Source organism: Podarcis liolepis (genome assembly GCF_965112155.1).
Source record: "Podarcis liolepis genome assembly, chromosome: 6".
Classification (NCBI taxonomy): domain Eukaryota; kingdom Metazoa; phylum Chordata; class Lepidosauria; order Squamata; family Lacertidae; genus Podarcis; species Podarcis liolepis.
In genome coordinates, this window is record NC_139559.1 from 11,284,357 (window position 1) to 11,306,726 (window position 22,370).

The 22,370-nt window shown below is 45.4% G+C and overlaps 1 protein-coding gene across 4 annotated transcripts; it reads right to left on the bottom strand.

Annotated features, from left to right (window-relative positions):
* Positions 1–1,900: 1,900 nt before the first annotated feature.
* LSM14B (LSM family member 14B) lies at positions 1,901–21,121 on the bottom strand. Of its 4 annotated transcripts, XM_083509774.1 has the most exons (10): positions 20,490–21,121; positions 11,073–11,236; positions 9,754–9,889; positions 8,685–8,801; positions 5,643–5,810; positions 5,425–5,502; positions 4,605–4,766; positions 4,327–4,480; positions 3,608–3,788; positions 1,901–3,258 (listed from the first exon to the last, which is right to left on the bottom strand). In XM_083509774.1, exons 1-9 carry the CDS (start codon positions 20,608–20,610, stop codon positions 3,617–3,619), a joined length of 1,272 nt encoding a protein of 423 aa, XP_083365900.1. In that variant the 5' UTR covers positions 20,611–21,121; the 3' UTR covers positions 1,901–3,258; positions 3,608–3,616. The 4 variants fall into 4 exon arrangements, with proteins under 4 accessions (XP_083365900.1, XP_083365902.1, XP_083365901.1 ...); XM_083509776.1 differs by lacking the exon at positions 8,685–8,801 and having other exon boundaries at positions 20,490–21,087; XM_083509775.1 differs by lacking the exon at positions 5,425–5,502 and having other exon boundaries at positions 20,490–21,087.
* Between the last annotated feature and the right edge of the window lie 1,249 nt (positions 21,122–22,370).

Here is a 22,370-nt window from a genome sequence, read left to right on the forward strand (position 1 = left end):
ATCTTATTTAATAAAATATGTACACCACTTGAAATGGGAAAAGCAAGAGAAACTTCACAACCCTCCTTTAAAGCATACAAAAGTTTAAAATTGCCTCAACTTTCTAAGCATCTGGGCAGGCTTGACTAAGCAAGAATGTTACTAGCAGGTGCCAAGGAGTACTGACTGCACCTGCCTGATCTCAATAGGTAGAACGAAATGTAGGTGCTGCCACACTGATCAAATGACTCTTGGCTCTCATGGTACCTTACCTGATCAGTGGTATACAGCCCAGCTGAACTTGTTTTTAAAACTCTTAGTTCGTTCAATGCCACTTGCATGCTACTTAATTTTAAGTCTAGGGTCAATGTCCCTCTGGTTGGTTCCATGACAAACTGTTCTAGGACACAGTAATGTATCTAGAAATTTTACTCCTGTCAAAACACTTAGGTAGTCTGTAAGGGCTGCTGCATTTCCTCATTTGGATGCTTGCTTGATTTCATCATTTCAAGATCTCTCGGAATATCTTGCTCGGGGGAAACACTAGCAAACCTCCAGAACTCAATTACACTTGGGACCCAGTACCACCACCCACAATGGTTCTGTGAAGAAGTCTTCCCTTTGTTATTTCGTTTCCTGCTTGGCAGGGGGTTGGACTCGATGGCCCTTGTGGTCTCTTCCAACTCTATGATTCTATGATTTACTTTGCTTCACTCCATGCCCTCTTACGTACTGAGCACTAGCACTGCCACCATGTCCTTCCCATAGAGTTTGTATCCAGAGATAACCGTGTCCCACTGGCTTTTTCCATTCTACCAAGTTTCCATTATGCCCACAGAATCAATCAAGTACTCCAGTTTGCCCGTCTTGGCTTGGAGGCTTCTAGAATTAGCGTTTTTTTTTAGATAGTGTTTCTCTTCAGATTCTCTTGGCAGTTTTGGCCTGCGGTGCTTTGGCCTCTGAATTGCCATTTGGCACTTTCAATGCCTAGGTTTATACCTTTACCCAGTTAAATTACCATTGTTTTTCATCAACCCAGGCAGACAATTTGTTCCAAACCAGACCCTCCTGGGCTCCTGTTGGCTTTCCTCTCCTCCCACCAGCAATCAGTTGGCTTCCATCCAGGTTTACGTGGAGCCCACTCCTTTTGTACAGGCCCGGTTTGTCCCCAAATGCTCTTCCAGCGCCTATGAAATCCAAACCCCTCTTCCCAAAATCAGTGTCTCATTCACACTGTTGAGACTATAAAGCTCTGCCTGTGTTATCTGGTGCTGCATTCGGGGGGGGGGGGGGAGAAGCAGCATTTCAGAGAAGAGCTACCTTGGATGTCCTGGTTTCAACATCCTACCTAGCAACCTAACTTGCTTCCATGATCTCATGCATGCCAATGTGCACCATGACTATTGGCTCCTTCCTAGCACTAGGCAGTGTGACAACCACAACCATCGTGACAGGAAGGTAATTCACCCTCCAGTCTGTATACATTTCACACACCCAACTTTCTATGTTCCCAGTGACTGAATCACACTACCAAGATCTCTACTCCCTGAAGAAGAATCATTGGCACGGGAAGATAGTGGGTCATCATCCAAGGAATGGGTCCCTCCTAAGGCATCATTTCCCTCTTTCTCCGACATTCTCCTTCCCCCATGTCCCACATTCTCTCACCAGGAGGGGAGCTATCTTCCTAGAAATGGGGCGTGCTGCAATGTCCCCAATGGCCCACTCTACCAACTTCTCTATTCCTCCCAGCTTCTTAAATTCAACAGCTGCTTAAACCTGAACATTATTACTTTGGGTTGGTATGAAGCCAGCTCTCATCCATGGTTAGCAAGCTTTGCTAGTACTGTCAAGATACACCGATGATGTTTCCATTAGAAGCAAAAACCTTGCAGAAAACTGTTAGCCAACAAAACGAGGATTAAACATTTACATGTTTATTTGTAATTACAATTTACATGACTCCATAAAGCAGCCCATGATAAAGGCCTACAAAATAAACCCAAGCTTTTATAACAACGTAAGTGAATGCATGACCTAGGGAGGAACTGAAAAAGCTAGCCATGAAACAGGGTGGGAGAGAATAAATCACACCCAAAAGAGGCCTTTTAACAAAACATTCCTATAGCTAACAAAAAGGGACACATGCCTATTCCTACAGGCTTAACCCACTTTCATGCAAGAGTTTATAATCCCTCCTTACCCACCTTTCAACCCCCCAAAAAAATTCTTTTTAAAAACAAAAAAAGACCTGAACTATTTACAGAGTTTGGGAAAGAGGGAATCGGTTGGCGGACTTGGAACATGCTGGTTTCCTAAGTTCCATTTAGGTTCCCCTTCCCTATTTTGAGGATTCGAAGTCCTACTCGTGTTCCAAGAATACAAAGCATGTATTGCTCTTTCTCCAAGAAAAGGACTATTAACCAAAAGCTTAAACTTTTTTTCCCCCCTTTAAGTAAGGGTGGGGTAAAATCTCAAATCTCCTTTTTAAGAGTTGCTGCATGGGTATCCCATAATGTGTAGCCTTCCTTACATGGAGAAAGCTTCACTGCAGCATGGGAGGAGGAGGAGGAGGCTAATATGGGGGGGGGGCTGGAGAACGGCACTTGCCATTGGCCAGCTTAGTTGCTTAGCATTCCTACAGGAGGGGTGACCAGCACCTCAAGAAAATTTGTTGTACAGTTCCCCATAGAAACTATACATTTACGTGGTGAACCCAGAATTACAGATACATGATCAGCGACAATTCCCATCACCGCATTACATACAACTTGTTGCACTACAACTCGTTTCTAGACATCAAAATGATTTGTGTCAACCTGGAGGGTGAATGGTGAAAAGACAAAAGAAAGAAATCAGAAACAACAGAAGGAAGGAGACCAGCAGAATCTTTGTTCCACAGATTAAGAGGTTGCTGGTTTCAAACAAGCTTTGGTTCGCTTTTTGAAGAATTTAGAATTGTCTCATCTCCTTCAGGGAACAGATTAGGTGTTCTGTGTGTTCAGCTATAGCAGCCTTTGGAACCTAGAAGCAGCACAAGTTCCTTGTGCTACCTTAAAGGAAAAAAAAGAAGAGACTCCTGGTAAAGGTGGTTAAGTGAGCACGCATCTTTGTCCAAGTTGCTCCAGTGCGCCAATCCTGCTTTGACACAGAAGCAGCAGTGCCGTCAGGAGTACAAGCTTGTGGACATATCACTCCATTCACCCATGTTTTAAGTGCAGCAGGTCTGCTTGTTACCTCCTTCCTATGTACACATCGTAACAGAACACGCTTGAGAACCTGGACAACAGAAAGAAAAACAGGCATTTTACATTTCCATGAGAACATTTTCCCTATTGCCTCCCAACCTGGTTCTCTAGGAGCAGGTTAGAAACATAGACAGCAGAGAGCTGCTTCTATGTCACGCTTCCCTTAATGCCAAGAGCTGAGCCAGAACCTGCATTTTATTATCCTTTCTCCAAAGAAATCACAGGACAAATAACAGTTTCACTGCCATGAAGATCCTGAACTGGCTGGTTCGGATGGACAAATTCATTTTACCGGGTAGACAATTTGATTTACTTGATACAGAGAATGCCCCAAAGCACTCCAGACCCAGAATCAAAGATAATTTAATTTTACAGCTTGCCTGCAAGGTTCACACTCTTCCAGTGCCCACTCTGGGAGGAGCCTGACTTCGCCGCACAGCTCCAGACCCCCTACCGCCACGAAATCCCCCACGAAAGCTGCGGCCACGGAGAAACCGCCCAGACACACCAAACGTCTCTGTGTTGAGCTTCCGTTCTTCGGCCCACGTTGTACGCCTTGAACTAAGGAACAAAGGACCAGTTTTCCCAATCATAATACAGTGGTACCTCAGGTTACATACACTTCCAGTTACAGACTCCACTAACCCAGAAATAGTACCTCGGGTTAAGAACTTTGCTTCAGGATGAGAACAGAAATTGTGCTCTGGCGGCGTGGCAGCAGCGGGAGGCCCCATTAGCTAAAGTGGTGCTTCAGGTTAAGAACAGTTTCAGGTTAAGAACGGACCTCCAGAATGAATTAAGTACTTAACCCGAGGTACCACTGTACATGTTTTTCCCAAGATGGTGTTGCAAACCGTTCCCTTGAACGATGTGCACAGTTAAGGACAGAGTACCAATTTACTCTTCAATATGATAACGACGATGATTTTGAACATTCAGCCTCAGATCAACTTCACAAGCTGATATAGCACAAGCTCCCTGACCAGGGAGGGTGGGGGAAGGGATGCCCAAATGAACAGAACCGTGGACTTCTGAGGACTATGATTAGAAAGCCAATGAATCTATAAAGCGGAGGTTCTAAGATCCATGAGTAACTAACCTTTGTTTCAGTTCTGATGAGATGTTGTCAAAGAAAGACTTGGATTTGTCATAGTAGCAGTTGGGCCCTAGGAGTTCTTCATCTGCATTGCCATCGCAATTCTCAGCAGCCACAGCAGGCTCCCCCTTTTCTTCTCCTGCCTCAACTTTCTCATCTGGAAAAACACATCCGTGCGCAATGAACAAACCACGTTGCCATTTGTCCTCAGCCCTTCACCCATTTCTGGAGGAACTGGCATCCAGATCACAACAAGAACACACATTAGCGAACTTGCAAACCTTTAAAATTGAGCTTCTTCTTGAATTCTTTGTCCAGCTCTTCTCGGTTGAATTGCGCATTTGCAGTTTCAAAGTCAAAGTCGCCCTCAAACTTTATTGTATTCTCTTTCACGGTAGTGGGTCGATTCTGCCCTCGGGAGCGATTCCTGGTTCTCCTGTTTCCTGAAAAGAAGTAGAAGAATACTTCCTAACTTGAGTGTCCCTGGCTCTAGACAGGCCAGGTTCCTTGCATGTGACCATGGAGTGATGCTACACCTGTCATTATACTTCTGTTGTGGAGATAATTATAGCAGCCCAGCTGCTCTGGCTATTTGCTACTTGAATGCCTATGAGTGTAATACTGGTGTGTAACACCAGAACACCCAGTATTTGAATTTACCCATTCATGAACTTCTAGGATTCAACAATTCAGGCCCCTTCTCAATTAAAGCTGTAACACAGTGAGGCCTTTTGCTACTGAACTGCTATTGTGAAGTTTTCAAGTAACTGGAAGTTAGAGTAGCCATTCAGGCATACTAATTGGCTCATAACTCAAGAAATTTCAACTTGGATTTTGACATTTTCAAATGGACTGACGATGGTCTGTGCTTTGGATTGCTTAAGTCATGTTAACTAGACAGACCTCAGGGTCTTGTGGGTCAAAGATGTGATTTGCCAGTTATCCACATGCTTTCCTTTCTAGACATGACATTATCAAATGCCATTTTGTTCTAGAATCAGTGGTGCATTAATCCATGTTCTTCTGCCCAATCTTACACCTACAGAGGTAACACACAGGAAGGCAATTCAGTGTGGAAAAATCTACAGTCAGGTAACATACCTGATCTCCTCCTCTGAGGCCTTCTATTCTCATCATTCACTTGCCCTTGCATTTGAACAGGCGCTGGCTCAACTGTATCTAAGGCAAAATAGGAAAGTCTATTCAACTCAACAATATAAACCAACAAGCTGAACGGTATCAGCAGATGTTAGCTGAAGCAGACTTCAGACCCGGTTTTAACAGTGCTGACATATTTCTGAAAGAAAGCATTTCTGTACCACTTGTCTTGTTACTTTGTGGAATCTGGCGCATGTTCCGCTGGACTGCCGGAATGACTTTGATTGGAGGAGCTTTTTTGGGATTCAAGTTTTCAATGGGGCCCGTCTGAACAGCCTGCTCCACCATGGGACTTTTGCGCACTGAATGAACTGATGGAAAAGCAGCTCCTGTGGGGAAACCAAGGAATTGTCAGGATTCACGGTGGTGGTTCTGAACTGGAACTAGTCTCACATCCTGCCAAAAGAGTTTGGAACAGAAAGTTCTGCTGAAAAGGGGCTTCACCTAGAATACATTTCCTGCATTTGAGACTATGTTCAGGAGAGATGGCGGCTTGGTTTTAATCCAGTCCAGGAAATGAGAGTAATAGCATAGAAATAAAATACATATAGAATCTAAATTTCCTTTTAACTGATGTTGGGAAGTCAGATTCACCACTGAGAAGCATTCAAACTGACAGCTATCAGGTTGAACAAGATGGCCCCAGACGGAAATCTAGGCAAATGTTTAGTGAGAGTACTCACAGGCTGAAGTGAAAAATGTAACCTTTACCTTGTACTGTAAACTAGTTTCTACACAAACACACCTCTCCATTGAGACAAGCAAGCTACATAAATTATCCGAGTTCAAGGGCCCATTCCAGCCAAGCAAGAACACTCAAGGAGGGTGTGGAACAGGGCCAATGAGGGATAAGGCCTGGGTAAGAGCCCCAAGGCCTGGAAGGTAGCGATTGGCCACAGGTCCAAAATGTCCCACCCTCGGTGTCAACCAGGAGTGTTCAACTAGTTTAAATTGCATGCATTATCACAGATGTTAGCCTTCTACATAGCCACATGGTTTACACATGTTCTGATCCTCATGCATAAGCACACATTTCAAAGAGGTACTTAGTAGCCAATAATCCATAGAAAACTAGCACACCTGCATGGTTTCTGCGGCCTATCAGCCCTTCACTTCCCCATGTGCCTTGGACCTCACATTGCTCTGAAAAAGTACTAACTTAAACAGGCTTTTCCCCTCGCAAAGGCACGCTGCTACCCGGTAGTAGCAAATCCACAAAAACTATTATTTGGTTAAGGTGCAGAATATGGCTGTTCATGGTATAGAAGAGAGACGAACCGTGAGTAGATTTTATTTTTTTTACTTATCTAGCAAAATTTATGTACCGCTTGATTGTAAGAAAATGTTTAGGCAGTTTGTATATTTCCAATAAAGTATTTGGGTCTCCACTAAATCCCTGTTTCTGAAAATGGCTCCCAATGTCTCACCCGGGTTAACATAGCTTGAAACCAAGTTGACAGACACAGTGAAGTCTGGAATCTTTGCAGGGCGGGGGACGGGGAAAGAAATTCAGCAGGAGTTTCGTTAGCTAGCAGACATGTGGCACAACTCTGCCACTCAACAGGTACTAAACTCGTTACTCCATCTCACCACTTAAACCTCTTAACAGTGAGAAAATCTCGTAAAACAATAGTGGAAACCAAAGTTTGTCTCAAAAATGTGAAAATCTTTTGAAAGCCTTCATTCTTGAACTAAAAAGCACACATAGTAGTTTGGGTGCAGAATTTTCTTTTTTGTTGATGATTGTATAGTCCTGTTGTTCCAACGTACAAAGCTCACCCTCTTGCCTCCCAGAATTGAGATTAAATGTTCCAGCACTGTCCCTTGTGCATATTTAGCTTTGCACTAGAATGGCATTTAGGGGCTAGATCATGCTGTAACTAAAAGCAACTAGGCAAGGTAAATTGCCACCAAAACGCAACCCAAACACTTCAGTGTAAAGTTTAGTCTCAGCGCAGTTTGACCAAATTGTTTTTATTAAGAATGCAGATTTGAACCTCTTGCTAAAGCAGCCAAGGGACAATGCGTACCATTAATTGAAGAGCCCTTAAAAAGCAAACTCGAGCATCACCAGAGGAAAATCTGATGGCGCCAACTACAACTTACCTCCATGTGGAAATATTGCAACAAACCTGTCACAACTGACTATCCCCCTGAATGTATGATGCACGATATTCAGACGGCTTCTACTGTTAAGTCTCAAGCCCCCTATAAGCTTCCCCAGAATCCTTGATTCAGAAAAGCAGTTTTGATTAGATTTGCAGCCAAGAGAGACATTTGCAGAGCCTTAGACCTCTGTTCTAAAAAAAACCCCAAGTTAATTCATGCCAAGGAAATGCAACCTGCCTAGCAAGCGTCAATTATGTTCTCAAGCTGGACAGACAATGCACAGCCACGGACAAGACACATGCAAGAGAACAGCTTAGTAGCCACACAAAGCATAACATGCAACGCAGCCCTCACAGGCAAATTTTACTGTAGAAATTTTGAGCAGAAATTCCTTCATGCAGTTTTGAACATTGTCCCATTCTCAGCAGACACCCTCTCCCTGCCCCCCAAGCAGTTACTTCTCCTCTCCTCTTGCGAAACCTTGGCATCCGATATTTGTAGCACAATCTCAAGCCAGAATCTCTAAACCAACACATTTTAAAAGGCCACAAGAGTAGCCCAAATCTTATCCAAGGCCAGCCAGTCATCCACAGACAAGACATTCCGCTATACAACAGCTTGGTGTCATGCATGTCCTATAAGCCGTCAGTATTCTAGGCTTACAGGTTCAATTCCTTGAACTTCAATTTGCATTGTCGTTTCTGATCATCATAGTTTTGCAGGCACTCTTCCGGAAGCTCCATGCTGTAGCCTTCAAAGAAGGGTTTCTGAACTTAACTAGTGATCACTGTCCAGCCTCCTTGCTTCCTGGTCCCCACATTTCACTGGATTCCTCCTACGCCACTAGCTGCCTTCCCTCTAGCTAGTTCTGCCTCAACATTTAAAACACTACCCAGAACTCAAGCTCCTTTTCGTCCACCAATCAAATACCTGGAGCAGAAGCAAATGCACCAAGGTTTTCAGAAAGACTACTGCTGTAATCCTTGCTGAGGTTAACTCTGTTCAGGAGCAAGAAGGGGGGGTTAAAAGACAAAATGGTTTTGAAAACACCATGCAGTTCTTCCAAATACTTGGAATCCTCAAGCTGCTGTTACCCTTAGAAGACAGCAGGTGTGGCTCTGATGACAAGTCAGGCTCTGAAACTGGCTGAGGAGACGAAGAAGTGCTAGGACTGGAAGCAGCTGCTGATGCTGGAGGGCTTACCAGTTTCTCTAAAAGAAAGACAGGAGGGGAAAAGACAAAGCAAAGAGGGATACCAATAAGACACAAGGCACTAGGAGTTATCCAGGTGAGTTGGGAAAGAAAGATGGCTCAAGATCTGTGTGTGTTATTACAGTTTTGAGACTGGGGAGAATTTAAGCAGGAACAAAACAGATATTGGTACCAGAAGAACATTCTGCATCACACAACTTAGGAATCAGCCTATCAATGCCTTTAAATAACCTACATTGCTAATAAGCACCTAAAATGGAAGCAACTGTCCAAACATACTGCCTTGGATTCCTCCTCTCCAATTTTCAGCTGATAAATGGAAAGCAGTTAAGCTGGAAACTTAACTGCTGAAAAAAAATATATAGTTAAACGTTCTTAAAACCCGGTACAGTTTCTTCTCACTCGCTGTGATCAGATGACACCCTTACTCTCATTTTACAGCTGAGGAATCACAAGGAGTTTATGAATGAGCTGGGATTAGTCCAAAGGTATCAGCTCTGATCCAGGTTCGGTCTGCTGCACCACAGAATGAGCAGCCGTTCCCAAGGTGGAGGACTCCTACAAGATTCAATTCATAAAGCTAGCTTGTTTCTAGTCAGCAGCTAAAGCAAAGAAATCAAGCTTAATTCCAATAAGACATGGGCTGCTGAAAAGACGTGCTTTTAACAACTGAGGAATACACACAATATACGTCTTCAGTTTAGCTCTCACTGCAGGTGGTAAACAAATGTCTGGGCTGTCCACTTTAGACAGCAGGAGGAGACTCACGTGATGGAATTCTTCCCAACGGGAAGGAAAACAAAAACATTCAGAGCCTCTTCTCTCTCTCTCCAATCAATACAGAAGTCTCCCCCATTCTGGAAACTGAACAGCATTCCCTGCGAATCTCCAGCTGCAATCTGGAGTGGTACAGCCCAGGCAGACATATCAGTTTATTGTTACAGTACTCACCTAAACCAAGGGAAGCTGCATACTGCTGGCTAATTAAAGAGCTGGCAGCAAGCTGGCTGTAGGGCGGCATACCTCGGAAGGGACTGTAAGGCACGTGTGGCTGAAAGGAGGGTGCTGAGGCAGAGCTCAGAGAAGACTACAAAATGAGAGAACACCATATTATTTATTAAATTTGTACACCACCCTATACCCACAGGTCACAGGCTGACAGGATAAAAACACAATATGAAAAAACAAAACAAAATACATAAATGTAAACAAAAACAACTCAATAATCCCCCTACCCCACACCCACAAACAAGAAAAATATTAAAAGGGCATTGGGTGTCAATCAACCAAAGGCCTGGTTAAAGAGGAATGTTTTTGCCTGGTGCCTAAAAGTGTACAGTGGTGCCTTGGCAAGACGAAAAGAATCCGTTCTGAGAGTCTCTTCGTCTAGCGGTTTTTTCGTCTTGTGAAGCAAGCCCATTGACGGATTAGCGCTTTTAGCAGCTTATCGGATAAGCGCCTTAGAAAAAGGGGGGGGGGAACCAGCAGGAACTCGCAATACATTTTCGTCTTGTGAAGCAAGCCCATAGATTCGTTTTGCGAAGCACCTCCAAAACGGAAAACTCTTTCGTCTAGCGAGTTTTCCGTCTTGCGAAGCATTGGTCTTGCGGGGCACCACTGTATAATGAAGGCTCCAGGCGAACCTCCCTGGGGAGTGCATAAAGTTAAAGGCTGCAAAATGAAGACGGACAGGAGGTAGAAAAATATTCAATGCCGGTACAGTTGTTTTTTAACATTCAGAATGTTTAACATCACTACTACAAAATAGCACAGGTCCTTGTAGGTTAACAGCTACAATGCACAGGTTGTCAGCAAACAAAGCCGGACAAGGGTGGGGACGGAACAGAATTGATTGCTACCCTATCATACCTTTTGGGGGGGGGGGTGAGAGCTAGCACTCACAAAGGAACAAACACTCTTAATATAGGGGGAATAGCCTAACTGGAATCTAAGAAATGGTAAACAGAGGGGCTGTCTTGCTTGTCTGTTGTACCAAACAAACAGAACAATCTTGTGACATCTTAAAGACTAAAAAATATTATGGTATAATAAGATTTTGTGGTTGAGAGTCCCACTTCAAATGCATGAATTGTAATCCTCAGTTATAGATGCACACAAAGTGGGTTGGGAGAGGAGGGACAGTGGGCGGCAAGGCCAGAGGGAAATGTAAAAAAACCTCCAATAGTGATAATTCAATTAAGAGACACAAGGGGGGCCAAGCTCAACTGCTGGATGAAGCCACCACTGGCGTTTCAGATGAAATAACTTACCTGGACAATAGCAGGATCCTGGGGGAGATTATGCTGCGCTTTTGGAGGCTCACATACAGTGATATCTTTAATATCACTACCTCGAAAGATGATATATTCATAAACTTCTTCCCTTGGAGGGGCAGGACGGTCTGTGGGACGATCTTCAGTTCCAAAAGAGCGCACTTTGAACATTAAAGAAAAAGTACTAATGTTAATACTTGGAAGACAACAGGCCATTTTATACTGCCTTTATGAAACGCATTTGATAGCAGGGTCTCCCCTGATCTGCTGGAACTACAATTCTGAGGACTGGAGCTGGGACGTCTCTTTTGACCTTGCCTGCTACATCCTAATTTGTCCAAGGGGCAAGCTCTCTTCCCTTCAACAATTCCAGTGCAAGCAACTCTTGGTACTTGTGGTGACTGATGCTGAAAACCACCTCCTGACTCCCCCTTGTTTGCACTGCATTATAGAGCAGGACTACAAACTGGCTGTTGCAAAACTATTACAGAGGAATGGATGGAAGTCCTCTGAATATGCAACTACTATTCCTCCAATACCCACTCTTTATCAGTATCTTTTTCACTCCAGGCAAAGACATCCCCCCCAGGCCTTTTAATCCTGATGAGGCATTTTATTACATTGAATTCTGATCTATTGATTGTTAATTCATTGTGTATTTGTTAGCTTTCTGAAATATGAATCACTTGGAAATACTGGAAAGGAGATCAGTCTTTAGTATCAAGGACAACAACATTTGTCAAGGTTCTAGAACACAGATGGGGAACCTTCAGGTGTTTGCAGGCTCCCAACAGCTCCAAGCAGACTGGTCAATGGCCAGGACAGCAGCCCACAAACTTCTGAAAGGCCACAGGTTCCCCAGCCATGTATACCTGAAGGAGCATCTTCGCCCCCATCGTTCAGCGCCGAGGGCGTTCTGGTGGTTACCTCATTGCAAGACGGTTACAGGGAACCAGACAGAGGGCCTTCTCAGTAGCCCACCCTGTGGAACGCCCTCTGTTCAGATGTCAAGGAAATAAGCAGCTAGCCTATTTTTAAAAGACACCTGAAGGCAGCCCTGTTTCGGGACGTTTTTAATATTTAATGCTGTATTGTTTTTAACACTCGATTGGGAGCCGCCCAGAGTGGCTGGAAAACTCAACCAGATGGGCGGGGTATAAATAATAAATTATTATATAACCCCATTGTGTTTGCTTTGTATAAGCAAGCCTGGCTCAGCAATTTAGTCAAATTGAGTCCACATTTCAACGCACAGGATTTGTGTTCCCCAGTAATTTGTAGAGCAGTAATGAGACCATAGCACAGGGTTAAAAGGAAGCTCAGTTAAGAGGCAGGAGAGAAAGGGGGGGGGGGCAGAAAGCATTAACAGCATCGTACAAGACATCTATCACTTCATTCTCCCTTAAATTCAAGCCTCTCTCATCTCAGCAGAAAGGGCACAGGAATATAAAAAGTTGTGTTGGTAAGTCCACCAGGTCACAATGATTTAAAGGAAGCAAAGGATAATTTTTTAAAGGGAGTCTCTCAAGCAGCCAAGAGAAAGAACAGTTACTCTAGAACAGTTGTCCTCAAACCAGACCTTCAAAAATGCCAGAGGGTTGTTGCATGAACACATTTGTGAACCCAACCAATAATGTTTTACACATGTTTTAATAGTACCAAGTTTCCCTTTTACAGAGCAGTTACATTTATGTTGGAGTGAACTGAATAAAATCAGCATTTTCCAGATAGTTGTGTTAAGCTTCCGACGCAGCTATTGGCAGGCTTCCCATTTACATAAATATGATGCTGCGAAGAGGATTAAGGCTGTCAGAGCTCTATTTACATGTTCATGATACTCCTCACTATACCATCCAGAACTATGCACAAGTCTTCTAACTAAGCCAATACTGGGCAGTCTTCTTCCCACTTCAACTTACTGAGAAAGAATCCCTTCTTTGGGAGACAGTGAGAACTTGGTTTCTATATCCTTGGCTGCAGATAGCAGGCAGAGCTGAGAACCGAGACTAGAGCCTTAGAGATAGAAGAGGTGTGTTTTGCTTGGCTACTGGTGATCAGAGAACAAGGCAGCACAGTAGCAACCGCAGCAAGGACTAAAATGATTCAATCAGAGAAAACAAGTAAAGGTAGCTGTGTTGCCAACAATAAAAGCTCCAAACTATTAGGGGGAAACCTTTGTATTTAGCTGGCTGCAGTCTCTGGGAGCTCCTGACAAGGACTTGTAAAGAGGGTTGTTTGTGAGGATGGCCCAGAGTGCAGTATTGCGCTGCCTGTAGGACCAAGAGACATGGACAGTGGAGAAGCTGCTGCAGCGACCTGCCATGTTTGTCTTCCTGCTCGAGAATGCGCAAAATAATTACACCTGCAGCAAGTGCAAGCTTAGAGCAGAGTAGACCGTCATGGAACAGCGACACAGATGGGGTGCCCCCAGAGAGGAGGAAGATTGCGCACTGCAGGAGACAAACCCCTGGAGGAACATGACACACAGAAGCAGGACTTGTTAGGAGTCATGCTGTGCCACTGGAGCTGCAAAATTGATTCCATGCCCTCACCTCGGACAGATTCTGGGCCAGAAGAGCAAGGATAGCAGTTGCAGAAGTCAGATTACACCAAGGTGGCTGTGGAAGGTACAGCATACAGAACAATTCCTGCCACTCCCCAGAGTAGGTAGAGACCTGTGGTGGTACTAAGTGGCTCCATACTGCAGAGGACAGAGGCAGCAGTGTGCGGAGGAAACAGGACGTCACAGGAGGTGTCCTGTCTTCCAGGTGCAAAGGTTCATGTGACCGAAGTTGCCAAGTCTTATAAAGCCCACTGTGACCATAACCTCTTCCGATTCTTGTGGATACAAACAATATTGCCAGACACAGCCTTTGACGTAAACCAAGGAACTATGAGACTGAGCAGGAAGCTGAAAACCCTTAAGAGTACAGTGTGATATGGCAGGGGGGGGAAATCTAATGTTATTCTAGGCAGCTTCAGATCAAGGGAAGTACCAGAACTTAGTCCTGCTCTCTTCTTTCTTGGTCGGACCACACTGTGTCCAGTTCTGGGCTCCACAATTTAAGGATACTGACAAGCTAGAACTTGTGCAGAGGAGAGCACTACCAAGATGATGAAGGGTCTTGAAACCAAGCCTTATGAGGAATGGGTATGTTTAGCTTGAACAGGAGACAGGATATGATAACCATCTTCAAATATCTAAAGGGCTGTCACATGGAGCATGCTTGTTTTCTCCTGTTCCAGAGGGCAGAACCCAAACCAATGTCTTCCAAGATACCAGGTGATTCCAACCAAACATCAGGAAGAACTTTCTGATGGTATGAGCTGCTTGACAGTGGAACGGACTCCCTTGGAAGATGGAAGACTTTCCTTCAATGGAGGTTTTTAAGCAGAAATTGGATGGCCATTTATCATGGATGCTTTAGTCGAGATTCCTGCATTGCAGAGGGTTGGACTAGACGACACTCATTGTCCCTTCCAACTCTACAATTTTAGGCTTCTATGACCAGCTAAAACAGCATGAGTTTAATCTTCTCTCAACCATGAAGTTCACTGGGTGACCTAGGGCTGGTCACACACAGCACAGTGGATGTCACAGGGTTTTTTGTTTGTTTTTTTGAAGATAATAAAAGTCAGCACCATTCTGAGCTTCTTGAAGAAACAAGAAGATAAAAATATGACAAAATGTTGGTGCATAATTCTCTGCCAGCTGCCAATGGTATTATTGATATAGGAATTAAAAATATGAGCAGGGGCATATGTGAAGTATAAAATTTCTTTACTACCGTAAGTATAGGTCAAGAAATGCTGTATTTGTGTAGGCCCAAAATTAAGTCTGTTCAAGGGATTATGTTGATATCAAGGATCCATATATTCACACCAACTTATATTGGTAAGTATGTTTTGTTCTGCCAAGTGTTGTGTTTCTGTTTCTCAGTGCTAGAAACTCAGATATACAATCTAATCACCAAATGGCACCTTTAACCTAGGTTACGGCTGCCACAATGGAATGCCAATGCGCCATTCCCCCCTGCCACATGGAATAATTATTTGTATCATCTCAAAGCTGTTTACAACACATTAAAACAACAAATGAAACAATCCAGAACGAAACAAATTCAAGCTTCAAGGAAAATATTTCAGATCCATATCTAAGTGACATTTTGCTTTCCCCGTATTTATTGATCTACTTGATTGATATAGCTGTCCCATAGCAGACATACTCTAGGAAGCTAATGTAGTGTAGTGGTTAGTGTGTCAGAGTAGGACCTGTGAGATCAGAGTTCAAATCTCCACGTGGACATGTTTTGTGACTCTCGTGGGTCCAATTTAAGACCATGTGGAATTAACTGGGGTGGGGGTGTGAACCATGTACTCCTTGGAGAAAAGCCCAGGATTTAACTGCAGCAAATAAGCTCTTCTGCTTACCTGCTTTAGAAAGCTGAAGGGGCCAGCCAAATGGAGATGTCAATTGCCAACCTGGCGTACAGAGATCTCCACATGGTCTTAAATTGGACCCACGAGAGTCACAAAACATGTCTGGGGGATTTCTGACACTGCGCCTTCTGTGTGTGAAGCAGCACATGGACAGCCTCCTACATGTTTTCTTCAAAAGCACAGAGAAATGAAATGTGCCCTTACTGATGCTACACTGATTCTCAAAAGATACTTGCAACACTTCTTGCTGTTTGAGTCTTAGCGCAATAGGGATATAAGCTCCCATCTCTCTTCTAAGCTGCGGAGAAAGGCATAGGATCACTTGTTGCATTTTAGCTCAGCATTTATGCCGGAAGACACAGTTCTCCCCCTCTTGGGCAGTAGGCAGTCATTCAAATTAACATTTTAGTAGACTAACAAAGCCAGCCAAGATTTCTTGACCATAGGTAGGCAATATTGAGGACTTTTTGAAGCAGGAGGTGGTGGCCAGCAACACTGCTATGGATTATCTGCAGTAGACACTTCCTGGTGCTGCAGAAGCGTTGCATTTTCGCAACGGAAAGTTGTGAGCATGGTATGTCCAAAATACAATGCAAAGGTTACCCAGGATAAGCCTCCCTAGGGACATAGGAAGCTGCCTTATGCCAGATCAGACTATTTGTCCATCTAGCTCAGTGTTGTCTACTCTGCCAGATCTTCAGAGCCTCAGACAGATTTTCCCTATCATCCGCTGCCTGATCCTTTTAACTGGAGATACTAAGGATTGAACGGGGTGTCCTACGCATTAAAAAAGTGAGTGCTCTACTATTACTACTAAGCTGTGGTCCTGCTATGTAAAGATTAAGAACAGACAATTGATGGCGCAGGAAGTGGGGAGCTAAATCCAGCCTGCCCCTCCTCTGTTAAGCACATGAGCTTCTTTTTCCAGACTAGCAAGTAGAGAAAGGAGTATAGATTTTCTTTTAACGTAGCCCAGTGTTAACTGCAAGACACTTTTGACACAGGTTCTCTCCTTAAGCACCTTACTTGTTCGTTTCCATTTGCCTAGATTTGTGGTGGTGTGTGGAAATCCACTGCCTCCAGTCAAAGAATCTGTTGCTGGTCAAGCAGCAGAGGAAAATATTAAAGAGCCCTTTGCCTGTCTCTGCAGAAGAATATTCAGGTGAATCCAAATTGCTTGCCCTTCATTCCATGCAATATTCAAAATATGTTCTTGCAAAAAAATGAGTTGCTGACCTAAACTAGACACTACCTAGGATGTATGGTTTCTTTATCACCATGAGACTGGCTTAAATTAAAACCAAGTAGGAATTCTGGCTTAAATTAAACTGGCTTAAATTAAAACCAAGAAGGAATTCAGAAAATCTAGCCTAAGTTCAGGTTCAAAACACAACTGCTTACTGTCAATTGAAGCGTTATTAATTCAGAAACAGATCCGAGGGACTAGGACTCTGCTTCAGCCAGCTACTGTTTCAACAAGATGCACATAAGAGTATTAATCCTATACTAGGGAACTGGAGAGGAGACAGAGCTTGATATTTAGCTAAATGCAGAAGACAGCAGTTCACAATTGAGTGCATATCAAATCTATAAAGAACGCAGAATCAGTCCTCAATCACACTTTATGTGGGCTGATGCAAGAGGCAGGAGCAGTGCAAGACAGCAGGATGGAGGACCTTTAAAGGAGACAGACATACAGGCTGAAGGAGGTGGGGCTTCATTCCAACTGCCTGCAAGGTAAGGGAAGCCAGACAGCATACAAAGCTATACAAGAGAACAATGGCTGGCTGCTGCAGACAGCCATCTCCCTCCTGAATCAAGCATAGCAAGATCAGGTATCAGATAAGCTACACTAAAAAAAGTTTATTTTCCCTTCCCCCAAATACTCCTGTTGCTTGGCTGCTGGGCTTTAGTATTAAGACACACAAGGGATTTCTTAGCCTTGGACAAGAAAACATAAGGCTAACATCTGGTCTACCATATTTCTTTAATTAAGAGACTACATTGCTCCAAGAAGCTGGTGGGGAATTTAAGTAGAATGGAGTATACATGCAGCTCACTGTCCGCCCCCCCCCCCCAGTGCAGCCAGGTACCTAGCTTTTAAACCCTGCACATCCCAGCCAGGTTTGTCAAGCTCTCTTCTTCGGCTCTAGCAGCAGAGAAACATACATCCCTTTGTGAGAAGAAAGGCTTTCAGAGACCTTGCTATGAGAAAAGCTGTCTTCAACGTGGTATAACTGTCTCTTACCAAGAAAGAAAAGGGATGAAGCTGGGGCCACCCCAAGGCATGACCCACAAGCTAAATGCCCGTGCCACCTAGTGTGCCAATCACCTGCAACAACCTACAATCCCCTTTTCCATTTACAGATTCCAAAAGCTGGAGAAATTGAAAGTAACACAACAAAATGATTCCAGTAGTAGATAGGTAGCCGTGTTGGTCTGCCATAGTCAAAATAAAAAAAATTCCTTCCAGTAGCACCTTAAAGACCAACTAAGTTAGTTCTTGGTATGAGCTTTTGTGTGCATGCACACTTCTTCAGATACGAATGCTGCAACTCCTTACGACACAATCTGAAGAAGTGTGCATGCACACGAAAGCTCATACCAAGAACTAACTTAGTTGGTCTTTAAGGTGCTACTGGAAGGAATTTTTTTTATTACAACAAAATGATGGATAGGAGGAGGCAAAGCAGCCCCTCAGACATCAGCTGCAGGAACCTAGGTCACTTTCATCATTATCAAGGCAAAGGCCCCAGAGAAGCTTTCCAGGCCCATGCTATTAAAGCTTAGAAGGGGCACCCCAACCCATTAAGTGAAGGGGAAACATGGAGACATTTCCCTGGCTCTCAAAAGTAGTGAGGTGAGAAAGAAAATATGACCCACGTATCTTCCCCAAGTCAAAGACATGAGGGCCTCCAGGTGAATAGAGTAGTGCCCTTACATACTTGGCATTTTACAGGAGACTAGACATTCTCATTTCTACTACCAGCTATTCATGCAAAGTCTTGAAAAACGACAAGATAGAACGGGAAGAGAAAATGACGATCCAGAGATCAAAGTGGATGAAATGAAGCTGAAAAGACCATCTTTTCCCAAGCGTACCCTCAGAGACCTGGATTTTGAGGCACACTTTTCCAGAGTAAGTCCACTTTGAGCAAACTGCAGGAGGCAGTGGAAGACAGGAGTGCCTGGCGTGCTCTGGTCCATGGGGTCACGAAGAGTCGGACATGACTAAACAATAACAAAACCTACATATAGAAGCTACAAAGGCTGCAGAACACATTCTCCTCCTAGTTAATTTGGGTTTTCCATAAAATGTTCACTCCTGATTTACCTATGCCCTAAACCAATCTGAATCAGATTCAACATGTTTAGATGATGTGTACTTTCCTTCCAGCAATTTACAGATAACCAGAACATGAGAATGGGTATTGCACATGGATTCCCCCCCCCCAAACCGGCCCTGCTTCCTGATGAAGTTTCACAACACTGAAACTGTGCAATGTAGCTGGCATCAAATTTCTCTTATCTATTCTCACAAAGCACCACATTTTTTAATATGGGAAAATTTTCCACAGAAAAATATAGGAACAGAAAATTTTCCACACCACAGCTGCTTCCCATAAAGTGAGCTTTGCAAGACTGGAAAAAGGCAGCTGCCAAAGTTGTTCAGAGAGTATGCAACTTAAGGCCTCCAGTTTGTTCATCTTTCTCTTCAAAGTCAGCAGGATGCCTATGCAAGTAGAATTAAGAAGCTCGCCTACTCTTCTGTGAGAAACAGCAAGAGGTAGGAAGTGTGTCGTAAGGAGTTGCAGCATCTACAAAGGCTGTTTTTATAGAACAGACTTTCTCAACCTTCAGTCTCCAGATATTGTTGGACTACAAACCCCATCATCCCTGACCACTGGTCCCTTCTAGCTGGGGATGATGGGAGATGTAGTCCCAAGGTTGAGAAAGGCTGTCCTATAGGGGTAGAAGATGCAGGTAGCCCAAGATTATATTCCTTACTTGTATTAAAGAACAAAGCATGCAGCATGCAAGGGGACCCTTTTGCTACCTAGGCACAAGTCTAGCCAAGAGCCTGGGAAACATGCACACACACACTGTTTAAAAAGAAACGAAAAACCCCCAAGGCCCTCATGATTAAGGCACCCTCTTCCCTTGTCCAGACATCCACCCCCCCTGCGCTGTCTGGCTTGCAATTTGCAATCTTCCCCACTAATGGCAAAGTATATAAATATCAACTCTGCATTCTTTTCTCTTTTAGCACCACGGGGTTTGCACGAAAAGAAAAGGCAGTACTGCAAGCAAGCCATTTACAGCCTCTCCGTGGGGAGACGGCGGGGGGGGGGGCGAATGGGGAGGGAAAGAAGCAAAGACTGTTTGCAAAGGAGGCTGAAGCGTTGCTCTCCACCCCAATGCCTACCTCTCCTTCCAGCTTCCCACCAGGCCCTTCAACCTCAATTTCAAGAGCAGCAGCAGCAACAGCTCCTCCATCTATGAGTAGCCATGTTTTTCTGGGTTGCTGTTTTTCTTTCCCCTCTCCCATTTTTTTAAAAAAAACCCCACCGCCGAGCAAACAAATTAGGACTATTTGGGAGGCACACGCCCCCTTTAAAGCTCAGCTGCCTCCCTCCTTTCCCCCGCCGAAGGCAGACATCAAACCGCACCCCCTGCAAATGAAAGAAAGGAAAACGCTGGAGGAGGGAGGAGGAAGGGAGGGAGGGGGGAAGGGAAAAAGCAAAGAATTCGAGGTAACGCGACTTTTCCGACGTCGGACCCGCTTCTCTGCTTGGGGGGGGGGAGAAGAGCAAGAGGATGGGGGCCCCACCCACCGCCTCTCCTGGCGCCCCCCAACCCACCCCAAACCCCCTTTTATTCCTTCTCTCCCTCACGCGCACACGGGCACGCGCGCGCGCTCGCCCGCCCCCCCCTCCGCTTGTTAGGGGGGGTCTTCGTCGGCCCCCTACCCACCCTTGGCCAAGGCGACGGTGGAGTTGTCGGTGTCGATGGTGTAGAGGATGCCCTCGTAGCGGATCTGCGCCTTGGAGATGAGGCTGATTTTGCTCCCGATGTACGGCGTCCCCGAGCTCATGGCGTCGCCGGGCTGGGCGGCCGCGGGCCTCGGTGGGGGGGAGCGCCGCAGGGCAGGCGCGGGAGAAGTCTGGGCTTGAGGGCGGCCGGGCCGACACCCCGCCAGGGACCAGCACTCTCGCTCGCAAGACCGGCTGCCTTAGCCAAGGCCCAGCAACCAGGCTCGAGTTAGCACGGCGTCGTCGGCGTCGTCGTCTTTATTGTTTACCGCAGCTCGACCTCTTTTTTTCTCTCTCTCTCTCTTTCTCAATTCCTCTCCTCAGCTACGCCCGAGCCACTCGCCGCTGCGGCGGACTGAGGAAGGAAACCCCGGCCGGCCGCTCCTTTTATAGCCCCGGAGGCAAGGCGGCGATTGGGGGAGAGGGGCGCGCGCGCGAGGCAGGCGGGCAGCGTGAGGGGAGGGGTGAGAGAGAGGGGGAAAAGAGAGCGTGCGGAGGAGGTGGGGAGGGGTGAGTGAAGGGCGGAGCCGCGCAAGCGCACTTGGCAATGCGAGCGCGCGCGCCGGACGGCTCGAGAGGGAAACGGGGGGGGGGGGGAGGAGGAGGCGGTGAGGGCGGAGAAGGTCAGAGGGAGGGAAATGGGAGGGGAACGCGCAGGGTGGGTGGGGCGCGCGGCTCCGGCGTCACGTGACGGGCGGCCTGTTCCTCCCTCACGCGCACGTTATAAAACGAGCGCCCGTCAGTTATCGGATAGAGGAGTAAAAGTTCGACGCTGTGGTTGTTCCTTCTTTTGTTTTTGAATAAAGGGCTTTACAGTATGGCCCAGCCAAAAATATTTGTGCTGTCTTGGCTAAAAAGCAGCAGTATTTGCAAATGGTGCCCTCAGTGACCAAGGCCAAAAAAGCTCCAGGGTTAACCCGCCCCCCCCCGTCCCTGACAGTAAAAATATATAATAATAAGTAAACAATGCAACGTATTGCCTTTCTCAGGAATGTTAAGAGCTCTGCAGGATGAGGCCAGCATCCGCAGGCTGTTTGGTCATGTGATGGTTTGTTTACATAACCCGTTTTGATCCAAAGGCTCTCAAAAGTGGTGAATGGCACAGTAATACAAAACTATATATGTATATATCTTTTGATGCACTCAATCAACATGAAATAGCAAAATGACAATATGTCCAGCAGTCAAACAGGACGTGTGTTCACGAGGTGCATTTGTGCTCTTGCTCGAAAGCCAGATTCCTCCCAGCTGCAAGCGCATCTGGAACCGATTTGCCCACATTCTCGCAGTGGGCAGCCAGATGCCAATGCAAGGCCTGCAAGCACGAAGGCACTCTCCACACCTGCAATTCCCACAAACTGGCATTCAGAGAGGCGTGCAATTTGCAGTGTAGAAGTCATCATGGCTGGTAGCCATCGATGGTCTCACTCTCACCCACGACAGATTTGTGTAATCCATCCCGATTGTGGCAATTACTACATTATGTGCTAGCGAGTTCCATAGCTTGAACCATGAGCTCTGTGAAGACGTTTAATGACATCCCCAAATGGCTGCCTCACTCTGCCAAGTGGTAGGGCCAACCCTGAAAGGCTTGTAGAGGCATAGTCAACGTCCGTTTCTGTGGGTGGTCAGATGGTTATGAACTGTTAAGAATTATCCACGGGTTCTCTCCCTCTGCAATTGCTCTTTCTTGAATTGTTATCGAAACATGAGCATTCTGCTCGCTGACATTTTTCCTCCCCCCCCCCCCGGCCTGCAAGATACTTTGGTTTATGCTAAGAGATAGAAGAGGGATGCGGGTGGTGCTGTGGGTTAAACCACA